This window comes from Pipra filicauda, unplaced genomic scaffold (genome assembly GCF_003945595.2).
Source record: "Pipra filicauda isolate LSUMZ 115617 unplaced genomic scaffold, ASM394559v2 scaffold530_size479538_pilon, whole genome shotgun sequence".
NCBI lineage: Eukaryota > Metazoa > Chordata > Aves > Passeriformes > Pipridae > Pipra > Pipra filicauda.
The window spans coordinates 130140-145960 of NW_024104677.1; the positions used below are offsets into that span (position 1 = coordinate 130140).

Consider the following 15821-nt stretch of genomic DNA (forward strand, 5'->3'; position numbering starts at 1 on the left):
TGAATGTACTTCTCAAGTAAAATGGACTCAAAATAAGATAATTTGGAATAATCAGCTTTTGTCCTGTGCATACACACACACAGAAAAGTTACAGCTTTATCTAACCAAACTAACTTTCCCACATAAGCAAAATCTTGAGACAGTGCTCATGATGCTTTTATATTGCTGAAGGGATAGACTATGTGTAAATTAAAATATTGCATGAAAATGCTCATGCTGCAGTTGGAAAGGAGCTACATCATATTTTCTAGCTCTACTAGAAGGGAGAAAAAGAAGTCAGATGATCACACATATAATTGGTAGTTCTAAATACGATATGTGAGGAAAACCAGGAATGGTTCAAAAAGTTATTTGAAAAACATGGGTTTCGTGCAGCATTTAAACTAAATATAAGAAACTGAGAACCATAGAGCAAGACAAACAAATCACTGATTAAGAAGATGACAAAGAGTGGGTTAAAGTTCAATGAGGTGCACAAGTGAATAAAATTTAATCTTGTTCCGAAACAACAAACAAACAGAGCAGCACAATATGCCACGTTCAGGAATGTGAGAGCCATGTTGTATCTGGCACTTGAACAACAGAGAATTATTGCTGCTGATATGGTAATTGCAGAGGTACAGAAAAAAAGTGGGTGGATCATGTGAAATTCATGAAATACTTGAGGTGAATTTACAGCAGGATTAGTCTTTTAATTGTGTACATTGATCTCTATGCACAACTGGTTTACTAAAAAGGCCTATTGTTCATTCTCAAGAGGTTTAAAAATCCACTTCAGCTCGGTGTCTTATTTTTTTGGTTCATAAGATATTTTGCAACATGCTCCTCCCCTTTGGCCTACACAAACAAATATGCCTGCATAGCCATACCTATTAGAGCCAGTCAAAATCTGCTCTTAGTAGCTGGCCATTCTGGTAAGAGCATTTCTGGTTGCCACAACACATAAAATAATTTTAAACAGTTTTGTCCAGATCCAGATTCTGTGGCATGGGCTGTGCTCACATGAAAACATTTACTAATCTAAGTCTGATACTGTTGTCTTGTCCAAGGGCATAAACAAGGTTTCTGCATAGCTTAAACAAAAACTGAAGGACTTGTATGGCAAGCTGGATCTGCATTGTAACTGGGTCAGAGGACTTCCATAATGACCTTGACTACTTTCAGAAATGCCATTGTCCCTCATGTGAAGGTTTGGGTCATCAGACACAGAACTTTTCCCTGGTCTGCACTGCTCACCCCATCTTAAGTCAGCATCATATTGGCTAATTTCTGGTTTGCAACTGTATTTAAGAGTATTGGATTTCCCAGTATTGTTGTAACTGCTAATGAGTTGTGTATTTGTGTTTAATGAGATTTGTGTTTAATGAGACTGCTCAGGTGAACAGAAGTTATTTACAGGATCAAAAGCTGCACCACAAAAAGTGTTGTATTAATTTGTAATAAATGTAAATGAGGAATGCACTCCTGGATAACACCCAGTTGTTCACAAGGCTATTTCAAGGAAACAGGCAAAATATGCAGCAGGTTATTGGGAGCTGGCAGGCTGCCTGCCTTGCCCATCCATACAGGGGAAATAAAAGTGTGTTGTTTCAGAAATACACAGCAAAAAGCACAGCTACCCTCCCAGTACCTAAAAGGGGCTACAAGAGAACTGGAGAGAAACTTTTTACAAGGGCATATAGTGATAGGACAAGGGGGAATGGCTTTAAACTGACAGAGAGTAGGTTTAGATTAGATATTTGGAAGAAATTCTTTACTGTGAGGGTGGTGAGGCACTGGCAGAGGTTGCCCAGAGATGTTGTGGATGCCTCATCCCTGGAAGTGTTCAAGGTCATTGGATGGGGCCCTGGGCAACCCAGTCTACTTGCTCACTTTGGTCTTGACGTCAGTGGAAGAAATGGCATTTAAATTCTCAAGTCAGATGCTGGTTCACAAATGATCATATCAAAAATCTAACAATCAAGAGGATTGACTACAAATGCACATAAATATCTACTAGTTTTCTCATTCACATATCTATATATAAAATAACTCTAAGCTCAAAACTATCTCTGACTTGAAACCATAATTGATTTATGGCAACTGTTTGAAGATTTGGAGGATTAGCTGTAATTATAAGATAAAAATTAGAAAATATTGACTGGCTTGCAAAAAGCATTAAAGTACAAGATGAGGGCAGGGGTGGGCTGTGTGCGTATTCCCCCGTGTCTAAAAGGACCGTAATTAAAAAACTACACATTCAACGTTTATTTTTTTCTTTTAAATTTTACAATACTTTTAAACAAATTTCAGACAAGGCTGATCCAAGAGAAGAAGCAAATGGGCTTTGTGAAACACCAGCACAGAAATCGAGTTACCTGTTTTTTCTAAGCAAGTGGTCTTTTTTAACTTCTATCTCAGGATTTCCCTTTAGAATTTGGGACCGAGGACTATACTGTCCCTCCAAAAGTAGGGACTAACACTAGAGTTTCAAAGAACTGTACAAAATATCTTGCCTCCTGTACGTCCCCGCTGTCTTGTGTTACAAACCACTCATGGTCAGACCGTACAGGGTAGTTCTGCACACAGCAGAAGCTGTCTGTGGCACTGTGCTCCTTTCCTACATGGCCCCTAGCAGGTTTGCTGTCAGACCCAGGAGCAGTACATTAAAGTTTACTAATTCCTGAATGGCTCCCCCTCTACAGGTCTCCATGAGAGACTACTAGTGGTTTCTATCTACTGAGGCATATCTCTACAAAAGTGCTAAATGATGCTACGAAGTAATTTAAGGGTAGTAAACCTATAGCAAGAGGAGCTCTCATCCTCTCCACAATACCTTGAGATCCACAGCTATGTGTTTACAAATAGGACATTCGGGAGTTTTCTCCAAGTATTTTCCGTGACTTTAAGGCCCAGGTTAAGCTACAGAAGAAAGCCTGACATACATATGTTGATGCCCATGTTAGTTGTTAGTCTGTTTGGTTTCGAAGGCATCTCCAGAAGCTGATTTGAAACATTTACATCAGTCTGCTGCTCAAAATCACTGAAACTTAGAGGTAAGTAGATAATTATAGATGTTGTGAACAGACCCGTCAGTAGTCATTTCATAGAACCAACTGATGTCATACAACAGAATAGCTTTGCCATGTGTTTGACAGGCGTTCTACAAAAAGAAATGCAGGTGGGGGATTTTCATGTGTGTTTGTTGCAGATATTTTTTGGTTTTTACCATCTCCAGTTCTTCATGCAAATGAGTTTTTTATTAAACAACTGCTACAATGTCAGGTATAAATACTAACCGAGGAAGCAATGAATCTATACAAAGATTGACAGCTGTTTGCTAAGTGTTCACTTTGGTTCCATATATATAGTCCTTAGCTCTCTAATTACTTGTCCTATTGCAAGAAGCATCAGCCCTACTACCTCTGCCTTTGTTAACATCCTTTAAATTTCTAGCTATGTCAGGGAGAAAAGACCCTATTGCTGAATCTGAGTTGAGACTGCTATGGAAAATTTTCCCCTGACAGTGTCAGAAATGTTATTCAGAGTCCCACAGATAGCTACGGCATTCTTAAATGGAATACAACTCACACTTTTCCGCCTTTAATGTGTTCAGCAGACAGGTGGCAACCCAACTGCTGGGAAGTTCCTAAGTATTTATATCCTTTAACTCTCAAATGATATAACAACTAATAGGAAATGTCATGCACTGAGTATATGACTAATGTTCCCATTAATCAATCTTCCAAAATAATCTGGATTATTATGTCTGTTTGTACTACACTGTAGCTATTTGCAGATAGATGTACTAAAAAAGCAAGCTTGATTCGTATCAGCTCCGTTCCATGTGGAGCTTTGCAGGCAGAATCTCTTACAAGTTCTTTCCTTTTCCAGACGTGCTTTGGCCAGGCACAAGAGAGACTCATAAATGTAGAATACCACCAAGATGCAATTGTCTGCTTTCTGGTGTCAGCATTTGACTCCCACTTAGACATAATTTTCAACTGAGTATAGAATCTGCGAGGAAATGAAAAATGAGATCTTTAGTTGCTCTGAACTAGCAATCAGACCAAGCATGTTTTAGAGACGAGTGGGAATTTGAAGTCCAAACAAAACAAACGACTTTTTAATCATTCATGAACAATTTAGATGGCTTTGTTGCTTAGTCTTTGTATGGTTTTGGCTTATTTATTTCATAATCTGGCTGCACAACTGAGAAGAAATGAGTATAATACATCCCTTTTGCACCACTCTAGAATTGTTAAGAAACATTTAAATGGAAGTAAATATACCCTGTGCAGCTACACTGTCGACTTATGAACAGCTATGAAGAGTGAGGTATGTAATTCAGAATAAGACTCTGGATTTTTTTTAAAGATATATTTGATTTTGCATTTGTTACTATGGATTTTGTTGTTGTTGTTGAAGGATGTCATAACTTCATTCCTTAAATTATACATATATGGCCTTGACTCATTTTATTCCAGGGCCTTTTTTCACACCCCTACCTATGTGAAAGGACCTCTCTATGGATGTAAATGTGATTTGCTACCATAAAAATATCCAAATGCTAAGTACAAGAACAACTTTTATCAATCCAATAAAATCCAGCAGCCATGTTGCACCACAGGCATGCCACTGAGAGACAAAGTAGAGAGAGGATGAGTATGTTTTTACATCCACTGAGATTAATCAGTTAAAATACACTATGTACTATACATATTGCCGAGTCTCTCTTCAACATAAATTTAAGCTTGTTTGTAAACTCTATGTGTACGTGTTACTTTAGTGATTTTTACAGTAAATTCATATTCAATAACCTAGCTTTAACATGTTTGGTTCAGTAACAATGAGATTAACCTTACAATAGCTGTATTTTTAAAGAACTGACTTCCTCCTGAAAAGCTCCTAAAAACGTAAACACATAAATTTATACACTGAAATTTCATAACAGTGACAGGACTATCTTAATGTTTGACAGATAAATTTTCAGCCAGGCATACTGACGCACTGAGAGTTCAGAATACCAGATACAGGAATCATAAATGCCCCCTCTATACCATATAATAAATTAGGTTGGAAGGGATCTCAGGAGGCCAGCTGGTCTAACTCCCTCTACACAGCAGAGCCAATCTCAACATTAAATCTAACTCCAAAGTTAGATCATGTTGATCAGAACCTTGTCCATTCCAGCACTTGACTATCTCCAAGGAGAGGAAAACCTCTCTAGGCATATCTTCCAGTGTTTGACCACCCTCAGTCTAAAGAGCTCTTTTCTGTTGTCAGATGGCAAATGTCAACCTAACGACTGTCAAAAAGAGTAGCTTGCTGTACTTCTGTTGGATTAGCAAGACACACTAACTCCTGTTGCATTATAACAATGCCAGATCCACAGCAAGGATCACAGTAAGAAGCAGAGGGTAGGAAACTGTGAGCTAGAGCATCACCTGATAGATGGGCTCAACCAAGGCATCTGTTTGCATCTTCTCAACCTCTGTACACCCATGCCACTGACACATTGGTTCACTCTTTCTCTACCAATTGCTGTGTATCCTTGTTTCTATTTTGCCATCTCATCTCCAGTGGCTGAAGTCTTTGTTCATTCACACGCCGTTAACCAAACAGAAACCACACTCTTCTTTCAGTGACGTCCAGCTTACAGCATTTGTGCAACTGCATCCTGATGTCCTGCTGGCATTATATGGTAAGAAGGTATTTTAAATGAATCATCAGTTATAATAGCCATTTTTCTTAAACTGTAGCTGACATCATTTAATTGTAGGTACTAGTACAAAATAACAGATGAATAAACGTATAATTTCTGCAACTTAGTAATCAGACAGGCCCTTTGAACAGGGGCTTCTTTTTCCTTTTATATTCTGGAACTCGAATCTCATTTACCATTTTCCCATAACTGTCTCCACTTGACTGGCTCACAAAAGACTGCGTCCTCACATGTTCCTGTCTAGGAAGTTCTTCTGAGCTTTCACAGCTGCTGAGAAAAAATGTCTTGGAAAGTCATGTCCTCTACTTAAAACTCCACCTCTTAAAAAACTTTCTGCCCCCTCTGATTTCATAATACCCATTTAGATTTTAAATGGTCGTGAAGAGGCACATTCTTCAGCATAAATTTGTCTGGAACTCATCATCATTTGATCAATGGCTTGAAACAATTTTTAATGACTGGAGAGTCAACAAGCCAAATTTATATCTAAAGTAAACATATGCGGCTTCGAATAAGTCATAAGAATTCTGAGGCAGACCTTTACAAAGAAAAAAAATCGTATTTGCAGCCCTGTGTTTTACCCACATTGACTTTCTCCCCTTCTTTTTGCAGGCCAAACATAAACCAGGGTTTTAAATGTTTCTAATACATTAATGATTCTTCCCCGGCTAAAAGGAGAACAAGTGGCAAACTGCTTTGAGGCATAAATGTTCTTGCAAGATTTTCAACCCCTCCGTAGAGCTAAAAGAGTTGTACCCATACCTAATACACAGAAGACAGGTTGTTCCTGAGCATCAGAAGGGTAGTCAAGAAGGCAATATAAAAATATACCAGCAGTCCTTCACCTCACCTCCACCTTGCACTAAAAAAAGAAAAAAAAAGGAAGAAAAGAAAAAGACATGCTCTGAGATTTTCTCTGCTCTCTGTTGTTGACAATTGGGCTAGTATTAGAGTGACAATTTTCTGACCAGTGCATTCAACAAAATAAGATACTGTTCCAAGTTAACAGTCTTTTTTCTGAAGAATCTATTTTTACTGTAAGGCCAAAATATTGATGTTCTGGGTGTTATCCACTTAAAAGTTTACATGAATGAAAGCTTGTAAATGGAGGTCATTGTGGTGCTATGTCCTTCTTTCCCACAGCATCAGCTAATAGTAATTAACTTGATTTTCTTTCCCATTTTAGAAATCAAGTTTATTTTTCATGTCCATTATGGGTTTGTCTGCCTTTTCCTTTTTTGATATTAGGCTCTTTTTATCTATTACGTACATTTTAATGATTCCATGGAATAAAAATCTCTCTCTCTCACAATCCATTTGAATAACAATGTAGTTTCACTTGCATATTACTGCAACACCCAAACTGCATCTTAGAAATAAAATAAAAAGTAACCTCTCAAATCCATGATGTTTAGGTTACCTGTAGGTGTCAGAAGCTGTTAAAGGTACACAGAAGCAACAAAATGGATCAGGAGCAATGGTGAAGACTCTAAAACTGTCACAAAATTTTTTCTCCTGTGTACATATCTTGAAAAGAAAAATACTTTAAAACAAGTAAATATAAATAAACTGGTCTTCATTACCACAGATTATACATTCTCTTTCTACATTCAGACTTTTAAACTATTTTCCTGATTGTGAACTTATTTTAGCATGCTGTCAGTACAGTAACTTTGTACTTATTGCTTTATATTGACCCAAATGACATTTCATGTATCACAACTTCTAAATATTTTATGAATGCTATCTTTTTTTTCCTGTATCCTTGGTACTCTTAGGAAAATACTTCACAAGAAATTTAAAACATATTAATATTTTAATATCAATATATTAATATAATTACTGGTAAATATGGTAATTACTATATCCCACTTCATCTAAAGTATTCAAACAGTTAAAAAGAAGGATATGAATAGTCAAAGACTTCATACATTTTATGTTGCCTTCATAAAAAACACAAATACATTTTACTTCTGATTCCTGATTGGCCACAAACAAAACATGAACATACAAAACTACTCTCCAGATAGTATGAATTAGCATAGCAACTGAAGTGTTAGTTGAGCAATGATGATTTACACCATCTGTGCTTACAGCCCATTACTAGTTGCTTTCAAAAGAAGTATCCCAGCCTACAGACAAGTGACTAACAGTGAGTAAGAGCTAAAAGTAAGTGAGGTGGGTGTTTATTGTGACAACTATCTTAATTTCTGGAATGTGTTTGTGATTTTTTTTTTTAACGTATGAGCTTTTTTGTTGGTTTTATTTAAATATTTTCTCTTTAGATATACAGAAAAGTGAGAAATGTTACTAGTTAAGTTTTTCAGTTGCTGTAGATTTGTCTGAACTTGTTGTTTCTTGAAAGCACTATTTCATCAATCTGTTTCCTGGTGACAACATGTTATTATGCTCCTTTTCTGTAAATAATATTTATTATGATCTCCAATTTCAAATGCCTCCTCAAAACTTAATCTTGCTGTTTTATTCAGAAGTGGCTTGACCATGACTTTTTTCTGCTTAAGATGATTAGAATTTATCAAAACCCCCTAAGCTTCAAAAAGGCCATTCAGAGAACCAAAAATTATTACTTCTTCCTTTATCTTTTCTCACTGTCTTCTGTTGTATATCTCACTTATAGTCTTTGTATGTGTATGTGTCTCTCTGTTTGCAAACTAATCCAACAAACTTTCATGCAAGTGCTTAATTTTAATAAATCTGCCTGCTTATGTAAGTAAAAAAAAAAAAAGTTACTATTTCTTTTGTGAGATGGAAGAGAGGAGAGGGAAAAGAAGGAGTTAGTGGTTAGATTTGGAATTTAAGAGAACTTGGTTCAGTTTTCTGATCTGCAACCATCTTGCTATACTATTTAGGATGAGTTACTTTATCTTAATAAGTCAGTCTTATATCCATAAAACATGCATTCATGATACTCTGTCCCACAAAAGACTTGGAAAAATAAAGAGTACTCAGAAACTATAGAGATAGGAATTATGTAATTTCCTATTGAGTAATGAATATAGGGTTTGTGAAGTAAGAAGATACAGGGAAGCAGACAGCTGAAGCTCTCTTTCGCTTTTTTTTCTGCACTTTCTGCTGCTCTGGTTCCTGTAATTCTCCTTTTCTCTTCCACTGCTCCAAATCACCCACTGTCATCCTACAGAGAACAAGAATATTGCTTCATCTTGTCCTAAATTCCTCCCAACTCAAAGACACATATCTGCATTGAACCTAGACCTCTCCACTTGCATACTAACTCTAGCTCATTTGATGTGCTATGAATTTGGCAGTCCTAGAGAAGCTACAGGGAAGTATGAAAACTATCTGCAGTGACTAACTAATGAGGCTATTCTTATTTAACCATTTTCCAGAGGAATAGAGCTTCCCAAAGTCTGATGCACACATGGAAGGGAAGGAAGGGAAGAATAGGAAGATACTGGGTGTTCTCAACTCACTGTCTTTCCCTGAGCATTGCTACTTGGCACCCTACATCTTTGATGCCTGCATTTCTCATGCTACTCAAATTCCTCCTCTCTAGACTGAGTTCTGTGATCTCCCACTGATCTCCAGCTACAAACTTTTCTCCCTCTTCTGCTCTTTCCCCACTCTCAGTCTGACATCTTCTATTTGTACTGGTTTTCAAATCCTCATGTTCCCATTGCTGCTCTCCTATAAACCTGTGCTGCTCTTACTGCTGTACCCTGCTCTATGTGCCAACAAAGCCGGTGCTATCTAAAAATGCTATGTTTCAATGTGGGTATTTCGGCAACGCTTCTACTTTTAAATACCCTGTTGGTAGCAGTCTGCTCTGAAAGCAGATTAGGCCAAACTACCCCCTGCCCCTGAAGCTGTCCATGAAAATGTCATCAACTCACTTCCCATCTTGGGTTTCCCCTAATCCAGTATAGCCAAAACAAACCAGTGCAACTGACTTCCACTATTTAAACTGCTTAAGCTGCTCTGGTTGACTTTGGCCAAAACAGTTTTGGGAGGGATTGAGTGAGCAGCTTATAGGTAGATAGGGGAGGGGGTAACCTTTGGCAGAAGACAGCCATGATGGTGACTGGGAACGGTCTGGGAATGGTAACCTCTTCAACAACTCCACTTCAGCCCATGGAGGAAGTGAGCACCCACAAGGGGATTTTAAAGCATAGTATATTCTGTGCTTAAAGATCAATTCTCAGTTATTTCGCAAGAGGTTTCTCTGGCAAACCACTCCTTTCCACTGTGCAGAAAAAGCGATGACGTTACTCAGGCTGTCGTTCATGTTTCCCCTGTTTAATCACTGCTAACTGATTAACCAAGTGAAGTGCCACAAAATCCATTAGCTGGAAAAGGAACAAAAACCTATGCTAGCTTTCATGAATAAAGAAAGAGAAACCTTTGTAAACAAGGTGCATGACCTCCAGCTCTTGAAAGTACCTACCTATTCCCCCTCCCTAGCCCCCCAGGAATAGGGGCAGTGAGGGGTGACACACTTGCAGTGTCAAAGTTTGAGGGTTGTTGCATAGCCTGCTGGGTAGCCACCATAATACATTTTGCCCTTGTTTTACCCCATACAGACACTTCTGGTCTTCTTATCTCATGAGCTTGATAAGGAGGCACAAGAAAGGAATGCTACCTTTAACTCCTTTGGTACCATTTTGTCAAAAAGGACCGGTGAGCTGAGGCCAAAAAACCCACCAACATAAATGTAGCAAAATACATTCCATAGAATGGATGGACCTTTGAAAACCTGGGAGGGAAGGTCAGCAGCCAGGGACACCAACAAGGCTGGGTACTCCCTTTTCAGGGTGGTTCAGGTGTTTGCCAAGCTAATGCCTGACTCTCTCCCTGGTTTGCACCTGCAGTTCAGGTCATTTCCAAGAGTCTGCTGTGCAAGTGCTAGGGAGGATTGAAAGGCTTTCAAGGGGAAAAAAAAGTTAAGCTGTACATGCAAACAAGTTCCTGCTCCTACAAGAGGCATGTCAGCTCACACTTTGTCCATTGCAAACAGGAGGTAAAGAACATGGCTCCTGCTCTCAATGAGGTGAGGTCTGATGCTGCCTTGTTTGAGTCCTCCTGATTTCTTCTGTTTGTGTTTTCAGATTAGCAACAAACCTGTCCAGTTTAACCCTGCAATGTTCTTCCAGATCAGATTCTCAGCTCAAGCTCAGCTGAAAAGAAAAAGTTATTCTTAGTAACTATTTCAACATGTAGGAATTGTGATATAACTGGTTTAGCTGCACCTTTTATTACATTAGGAAAAAGAAATAACCTGACTCTGTATTGAAAAAGCTTTAACTTGCTGTTCTAGTACAGACTTTTTTGTATATATCCTTTTTTTTCAGCTAAAAAGAAAAATATTTCAAGAAGATCACAAGTACTTCTTATTTTTACAATTTTACAGTCAGGAAACTTTTACAGTCCCACAATTTAAAAAAAAAAACCAAACCAGTTACATAAGGTGTTACCAAGTTGAGATGACAAAAGGGAAGGGAGTATTGAAATGTCTTTCCTCCTCACCACGCACCTCTCTCCACTGCTCCCCACTTCTCTTTGTGAGGATAACCGTGCTGGAACTATTTGTTCCTGCACTTCTCTGATCTGAATAAGCTGGGGCACTGGCTGTTACCTCCAGTTTCTCTGGCACGCTCTTCGATCCCCTTCATCAAAATGGGTCAGTTCTAGCTCTCTTAATCTCCAGGTAATTGTGCAGATTTTTCTTACTGTGGTCACTTTGGGGGTTTGTGAAAGCCACCTGCAGGGCTACTGGTCAATTGAGACGAAAGGGCAAAACTGCTCTTCAGCTACCAGAAGACAGACGTGTGCAAAAGAGTGAACAAACAGACTGATGTTAATTGCTTTACCATAATTTCTTCACTGCTTTTGATCTTTTGTCTCTGTCTTTTGGAGCTTGGGCTTCTCTCTCTCTCCTGCATGCTGTGCACTCCATTGCACAGGACGTGACTGTTCAGTATGAGTGCCAACAAGGCTTCCTCATGAGGAGACAGCTCACAACTCCTTAACACTAGGCCCTTCATCAAGGTCGTTCTTGGTCAATTTTGCCAGGGCAGAGACCACCACCATACAATTTGTTCTGAGTTGCCTGCTTCCTGAAACACCAACCACACAAACCCCTTTACTGTGATAGTCATGTGCCTTTCCGAAGGCGCTTTGTTTGAAGAGATAGCCACCAAGAACAAAGGACCCGTGCAGTTAATTCTCTCTCTCATGATGTGTTTCAAGGGTTTCTGGCACAGGGATTCAAAAGCCGTCAGAGGTGACTGACTGGAGTTTGGTGTGCAAGATGTCCTGTGCACCCAGCAGTGCTGGCAGGCTCCCTGTAGTGATGGTGCCTCTGAGGAAGAAAGAGAACTGCAGAATATTCTGGTGTACCTGCAAGAGGGATGCATAAGACAGATAGGACCCATCCAACCCCTCGCCAATTCAGGTTGGTACTAGCCATAACAGATACATGTTAAGACAAAAGGCTTCTGTGTATCTGTGCAGATTTTCGCTTTTTGCAAGTTATTGGCTGCAGATTTTTAATTTTTTTTTATTTAACAAGGTTACTTAAAGGGCAAAGGCCCTGAACGTTCCACGTGGCCCACAAGGTGCTCTGCCCGCATCAAGTGAAGGGTCTTGACATTTTAAGGTCCCCTTCCTTCCCTGAACCACTCTGTGATTATATGATTCTATAACACCACCACTGGAGGAACCGACGCCTTAACACCGTAACAGTTCAGCATCGCACTGCACAGCGTCACAAGGCAGAAGGCCAGACCGATATTTACGAAGCCACCCGGGGCGCTTGTCCCCTCGGCTGGTGGCACCGAGGGCAGCGGGACCGCGCCCGCCAGGCCGTCGCGCTGCGCCACACGGCCGTGGCTGCCCCGGCCGGGCACGGCGGGGCCGCTAAGGCGGGGCGGCCGCTGCCGAGAGGGGCCGACAAAGGAGCGAGGGCCGCGCGGCAAAGCCGCCTCCCCGTCCCGCGCCGGGGGGGCGGCTCGGTGGAATCGCTCCGCGGCCCCGGCTCCTCCCAGGGGCGGCCCGGTGGCTGCAGCGGGAGGCTGGGGGCAGCGCGTTCCCCTCGGTGACAGCTGGGGCGGCCCGAGCGCCCCGCCGCCATCGCCTCCCAGCGCTGGGGCTGCGCGGCCGCCGTGTCCCCGCAGGGATCCTCTCTCGCCGCTCCTCCTCTTTCTCCTTCACCCTCTCCCCCCACCTTCACCCCCCGTCTGAGTTCATTCACTGGGATTGGTTTCAAATGACGCCATCGCTTTATTTTTACACCAATGACCTCATCCCAGCAGCTTGAAGTTTACTGACCAGCAAAACTCTTTCTCTCGTTCGTTCCTCTCCTTGTGCCTGCTCTTCCCGTGTGTTTGTCGTCCTTTAGGTCATTCTGGGAACCGAAGGCTTTAAAAAAAACCGAACAAAACCAAACAAAAAGACCAAACGCACACACAAACCCCCCTAACCCCCAAACTTTTTCCGTCCTCCCTGGCTTTTCAGTGTGTGTGTCCCCCTCATCACTGTCCCCTTTTAATTTTTTCAAGCCATCTTGGTGGGGGGTGGGGGAAGGAGAAGGAAAGAGAAAAAAAGAGCTCCAAGGCTCCAAATGTTTCCTTTTTCTGGTCCTCTCCCCTCCCACCTTCACGCTTCCCACTCTTAAAAAAAGAGCCGAATGTATTTTTTTTCTGTTCCTTTTTAATTTTAAAATTGCTGGGGTTTGGTTGGTTTTTGATTTTGTTTTTTCTTGTTTTGTTTTTTCTTTATTCTTACTGAAGAAGAAGGAAAAAGAGGAGCTTTCCTAGAGACTGGAAGCAGACAAAGTTGTTTCGGGCGGCAGCCGCGAGGCTGGTGGCAATTAGTTTTATCCTTGCCGAGGGGACAGACAGACAGGCAGGGGGTGACACAGTAAGTGCCGGGAGCAGCGCACGGACCGGCGCTCCGGGGCCGCCCCGTGGAAGCCAAGTCGGGAGGGGGGCGAGGGGCGCGGGGGAAGCCGGGCACGGCCGGGCCGGGCTGGGCGGGGAGAAGGAGGAGGAGGGGGAGGGAGGTGAGGGAGAGGCGGGCGGTGGGAGCCCTCCCTCCCTCCTCCCGCATGCCCTTCCCCGCCGCCCCCTCACCTCCGGAGGAGAGCGCCCGCAGTGGACAGGTCGCTGCTCTGGCCCGGGCAGGCTCCGGCCGCTTCTGCAGGTGGTAAGAGCGGGGCTGAGAGGGAGGGGGTACGGCACAGGCACGGCACTGGCGGCCGCCCCGCGCTCCCCTACCTGCTGCCGGCACCCGGCCCCCTGCTGCCCGCGGCCGCTCCTGTCTCCCCGTCCCTTCCTTTTCCACCTGCCTCTCCTCGTGAGAGGAGGAAGCCGGGGGCTGTTCGTGCCCGGGCCGGAGTCAGCCGCGGCTGGAAGAAGGATGGGTAGGAGCCCGCTGGCTGCCCCGCAGAGGGTTCGGGGGGCTGCTCATGAGGCGCGGCGTGCGCGGCTGCCTTGCTAAACTTAGCCAAGAGCGCTGGCTCCGAACAGGGTCTCCGCTGCTTAAAATGGTCGGGGATGCTTTAAAGCCCCGGAGGGCTCCCGAAGAAACGTTGAAGTTCTGCCTTCGACTTGGAAAACGTTTAAAATTGAGGCAGTTGACAAAATGGAGGGCTGCCGCGGCGTCCAGGAGCGAGGCAAATTGCAAATTGTTAACCTGGCATCGCGCTCGCCTCAGCTTCCAGCTCGGCGGCTGGCGCCGGGACGCGGCCTGTGACAGATCCCCGGTCCCAGCTTTGTTTCCCCCCAGCCCGAGAAAGCGGCGGGATGCGGAGCTGAGCGCGCATCGGTGCCTGCCGAACCAGGTGTATGGGATGTGCCTGTTGCAAAGTCTGACCAATGGCAGGATTTTTCAGCGGCCAAAACCCACTTGGTTAGTTGACAGATGAGAAGCTGGGGTGTTTTCTTGGGTTTTGTGGGTTTTTTTTGGTTTTTTTTTTGTTTTTTTTTGTTTTTTTTTTTTTTTTTTTTTTTTTTTTTTTTTTTTTTAGAAAAGAAAAACCAGGAGATTTTACTTTCTTTAATCGTCATTTCAGCTGGTTGGAATAGAAAATCGATCTTTTTGGTTTTCCTTCAAATAAAGAGTGTAGTCAAGCGAGCTGTATTGTCTGACTAAGGTTTTTGGTTCAAACATTTGGTGTATACCCAGCAGTATAAACAGATCTATGCTGGTTTTGAAAACTAAAAGCATATTAAACTGTTCCTCTTTGCAAGGGTGTGTGTTGGGGTCTTAAAAGAAAAAAACCCAACCAAACCCCCCAAATGATTTTGTAATCCTTGCTTTGAGATTTGTGCTATTCCTGGCAGCGTGTGGTTTGGTAGATACAGAGTTTACGAACTCACAACTGGCTAAACAGGAGTTGGTTTAGACTCTTGTGTTTTGAGGGGAGGTGGAAAAATAGTAAGTCTTAATTTCTTTTTATGGTGTTCATCCCACAGCCCATTGGAGATTGAAGCATTCATCACAGTTGTTTATGTTGGTTGTCTGGGAGTTTCTGCTCAAATGTGGAGCAAGTATGCAACAGGGAGGTGTACGTGTATTTTTAGCTTTCATTTTTAATGACAAAAGATACAAAGAATAGTGATATTCACAAGTCAGTCCTGTGTTTACTGAGTATGCTTATTAATATTTTGAGGATGAAATCTATAAAAAATATCTGAGGTGTAAAAATTCTGGTCATTATGCTTGTTACAGTAAGTTTTAATACACAAGTCCCTTTTTAAACGAACAAAGAAGTAAAAACAGCAGAGAAGGTGTTAGTTCCTGTGCTAGAGATGGTAGCTTCAAAATGCCTTATGGTTTAATACATGTGGAAAGGTCCAGAAAACCAAGCCAAGCATTTAAAAATGCAGAGTGTTGTATAAAGATACCTAAATATATCCCTGCTCCAGGAGGTTCGTTTTTGTTAGCTACCTAAGCAGATATAATGAAACAAAATCACACCAGAAAAACTTCTGTGGAAGATAGTGAGCTCAGTTATGCTTGTTTCTGTGAAATGCATGCTCTTCTTTCAGCGGAGGCAGCTACTCTGGCAAGGATATTTGCTTTTAGCTAGAATAGCTTCAACTGCCCATAGGAACAATATTGGCAGAAGCTGTGCTGC

General features: G+C 41.9%; 2 protein-coding genes and 1 long non-coding RNA gene across 8 annotated transcripts in view; 1 reads left to right on the top strand and 2 right to left on the bottom strand.

Annotated features, from left to right (window-relative positions):
- Nucleotides 1–3269: 3269 nt before the first annotated feature.
- LOC113982050 lies at nt 3270–6653 on the bottom strand. Its single transcript, XR_003538636.2, has 4 exons — nt 6467–6653; nt 5881–5971; nt 5427–5670; nt 3270–3996 (listed from the first exon to the last, which is right to left on the bottom strand). It is a non-coding gene; the product is annotated as an uncharacterized LOC113982050 (long non-coding RNA).
- A 4463-nt stretch (nt 6654–11116) lies between these two features.
- On the bottom strand, nt 11117–14504 carry LOC120324436. Its single transcript, XM_039387101.1, has 5 exons — nt 14375–14504; nt 13957–14144; nt 13813–13876; nt 13010–13099; nt 11117–12041 (listed from the first exon to the last, which is right to left on the bottom strand). The coding sequence occupies exons 1-5, from the start codon at nt 14502–14504 to the stop codon at nt 11740–11742; spliced, it is 774 nt and encodes a 257-aa protein (XP_039243035.1). The 3' UTR covers nt 11117–11739.
- Nucleotides 12819–15821, top strand: part of DUSP16 (dual specificity phosphatase 16) — a 62717-nt gene continuing 59714 nt past the window's right edge. For 2 of the 6 annotated variants that reach the window (XM_027709892.2, XM_027709894.2), the window contains exon 1: nt 13775–13885. The gene's annotated coding sequence lies outside the window, so the exon portion shown is untranslated. The other 4 variants (XM_039387104.1, XM_039387103.1, XM_039387105.1 and 1 more) reach the window with 4 other exon arrangements.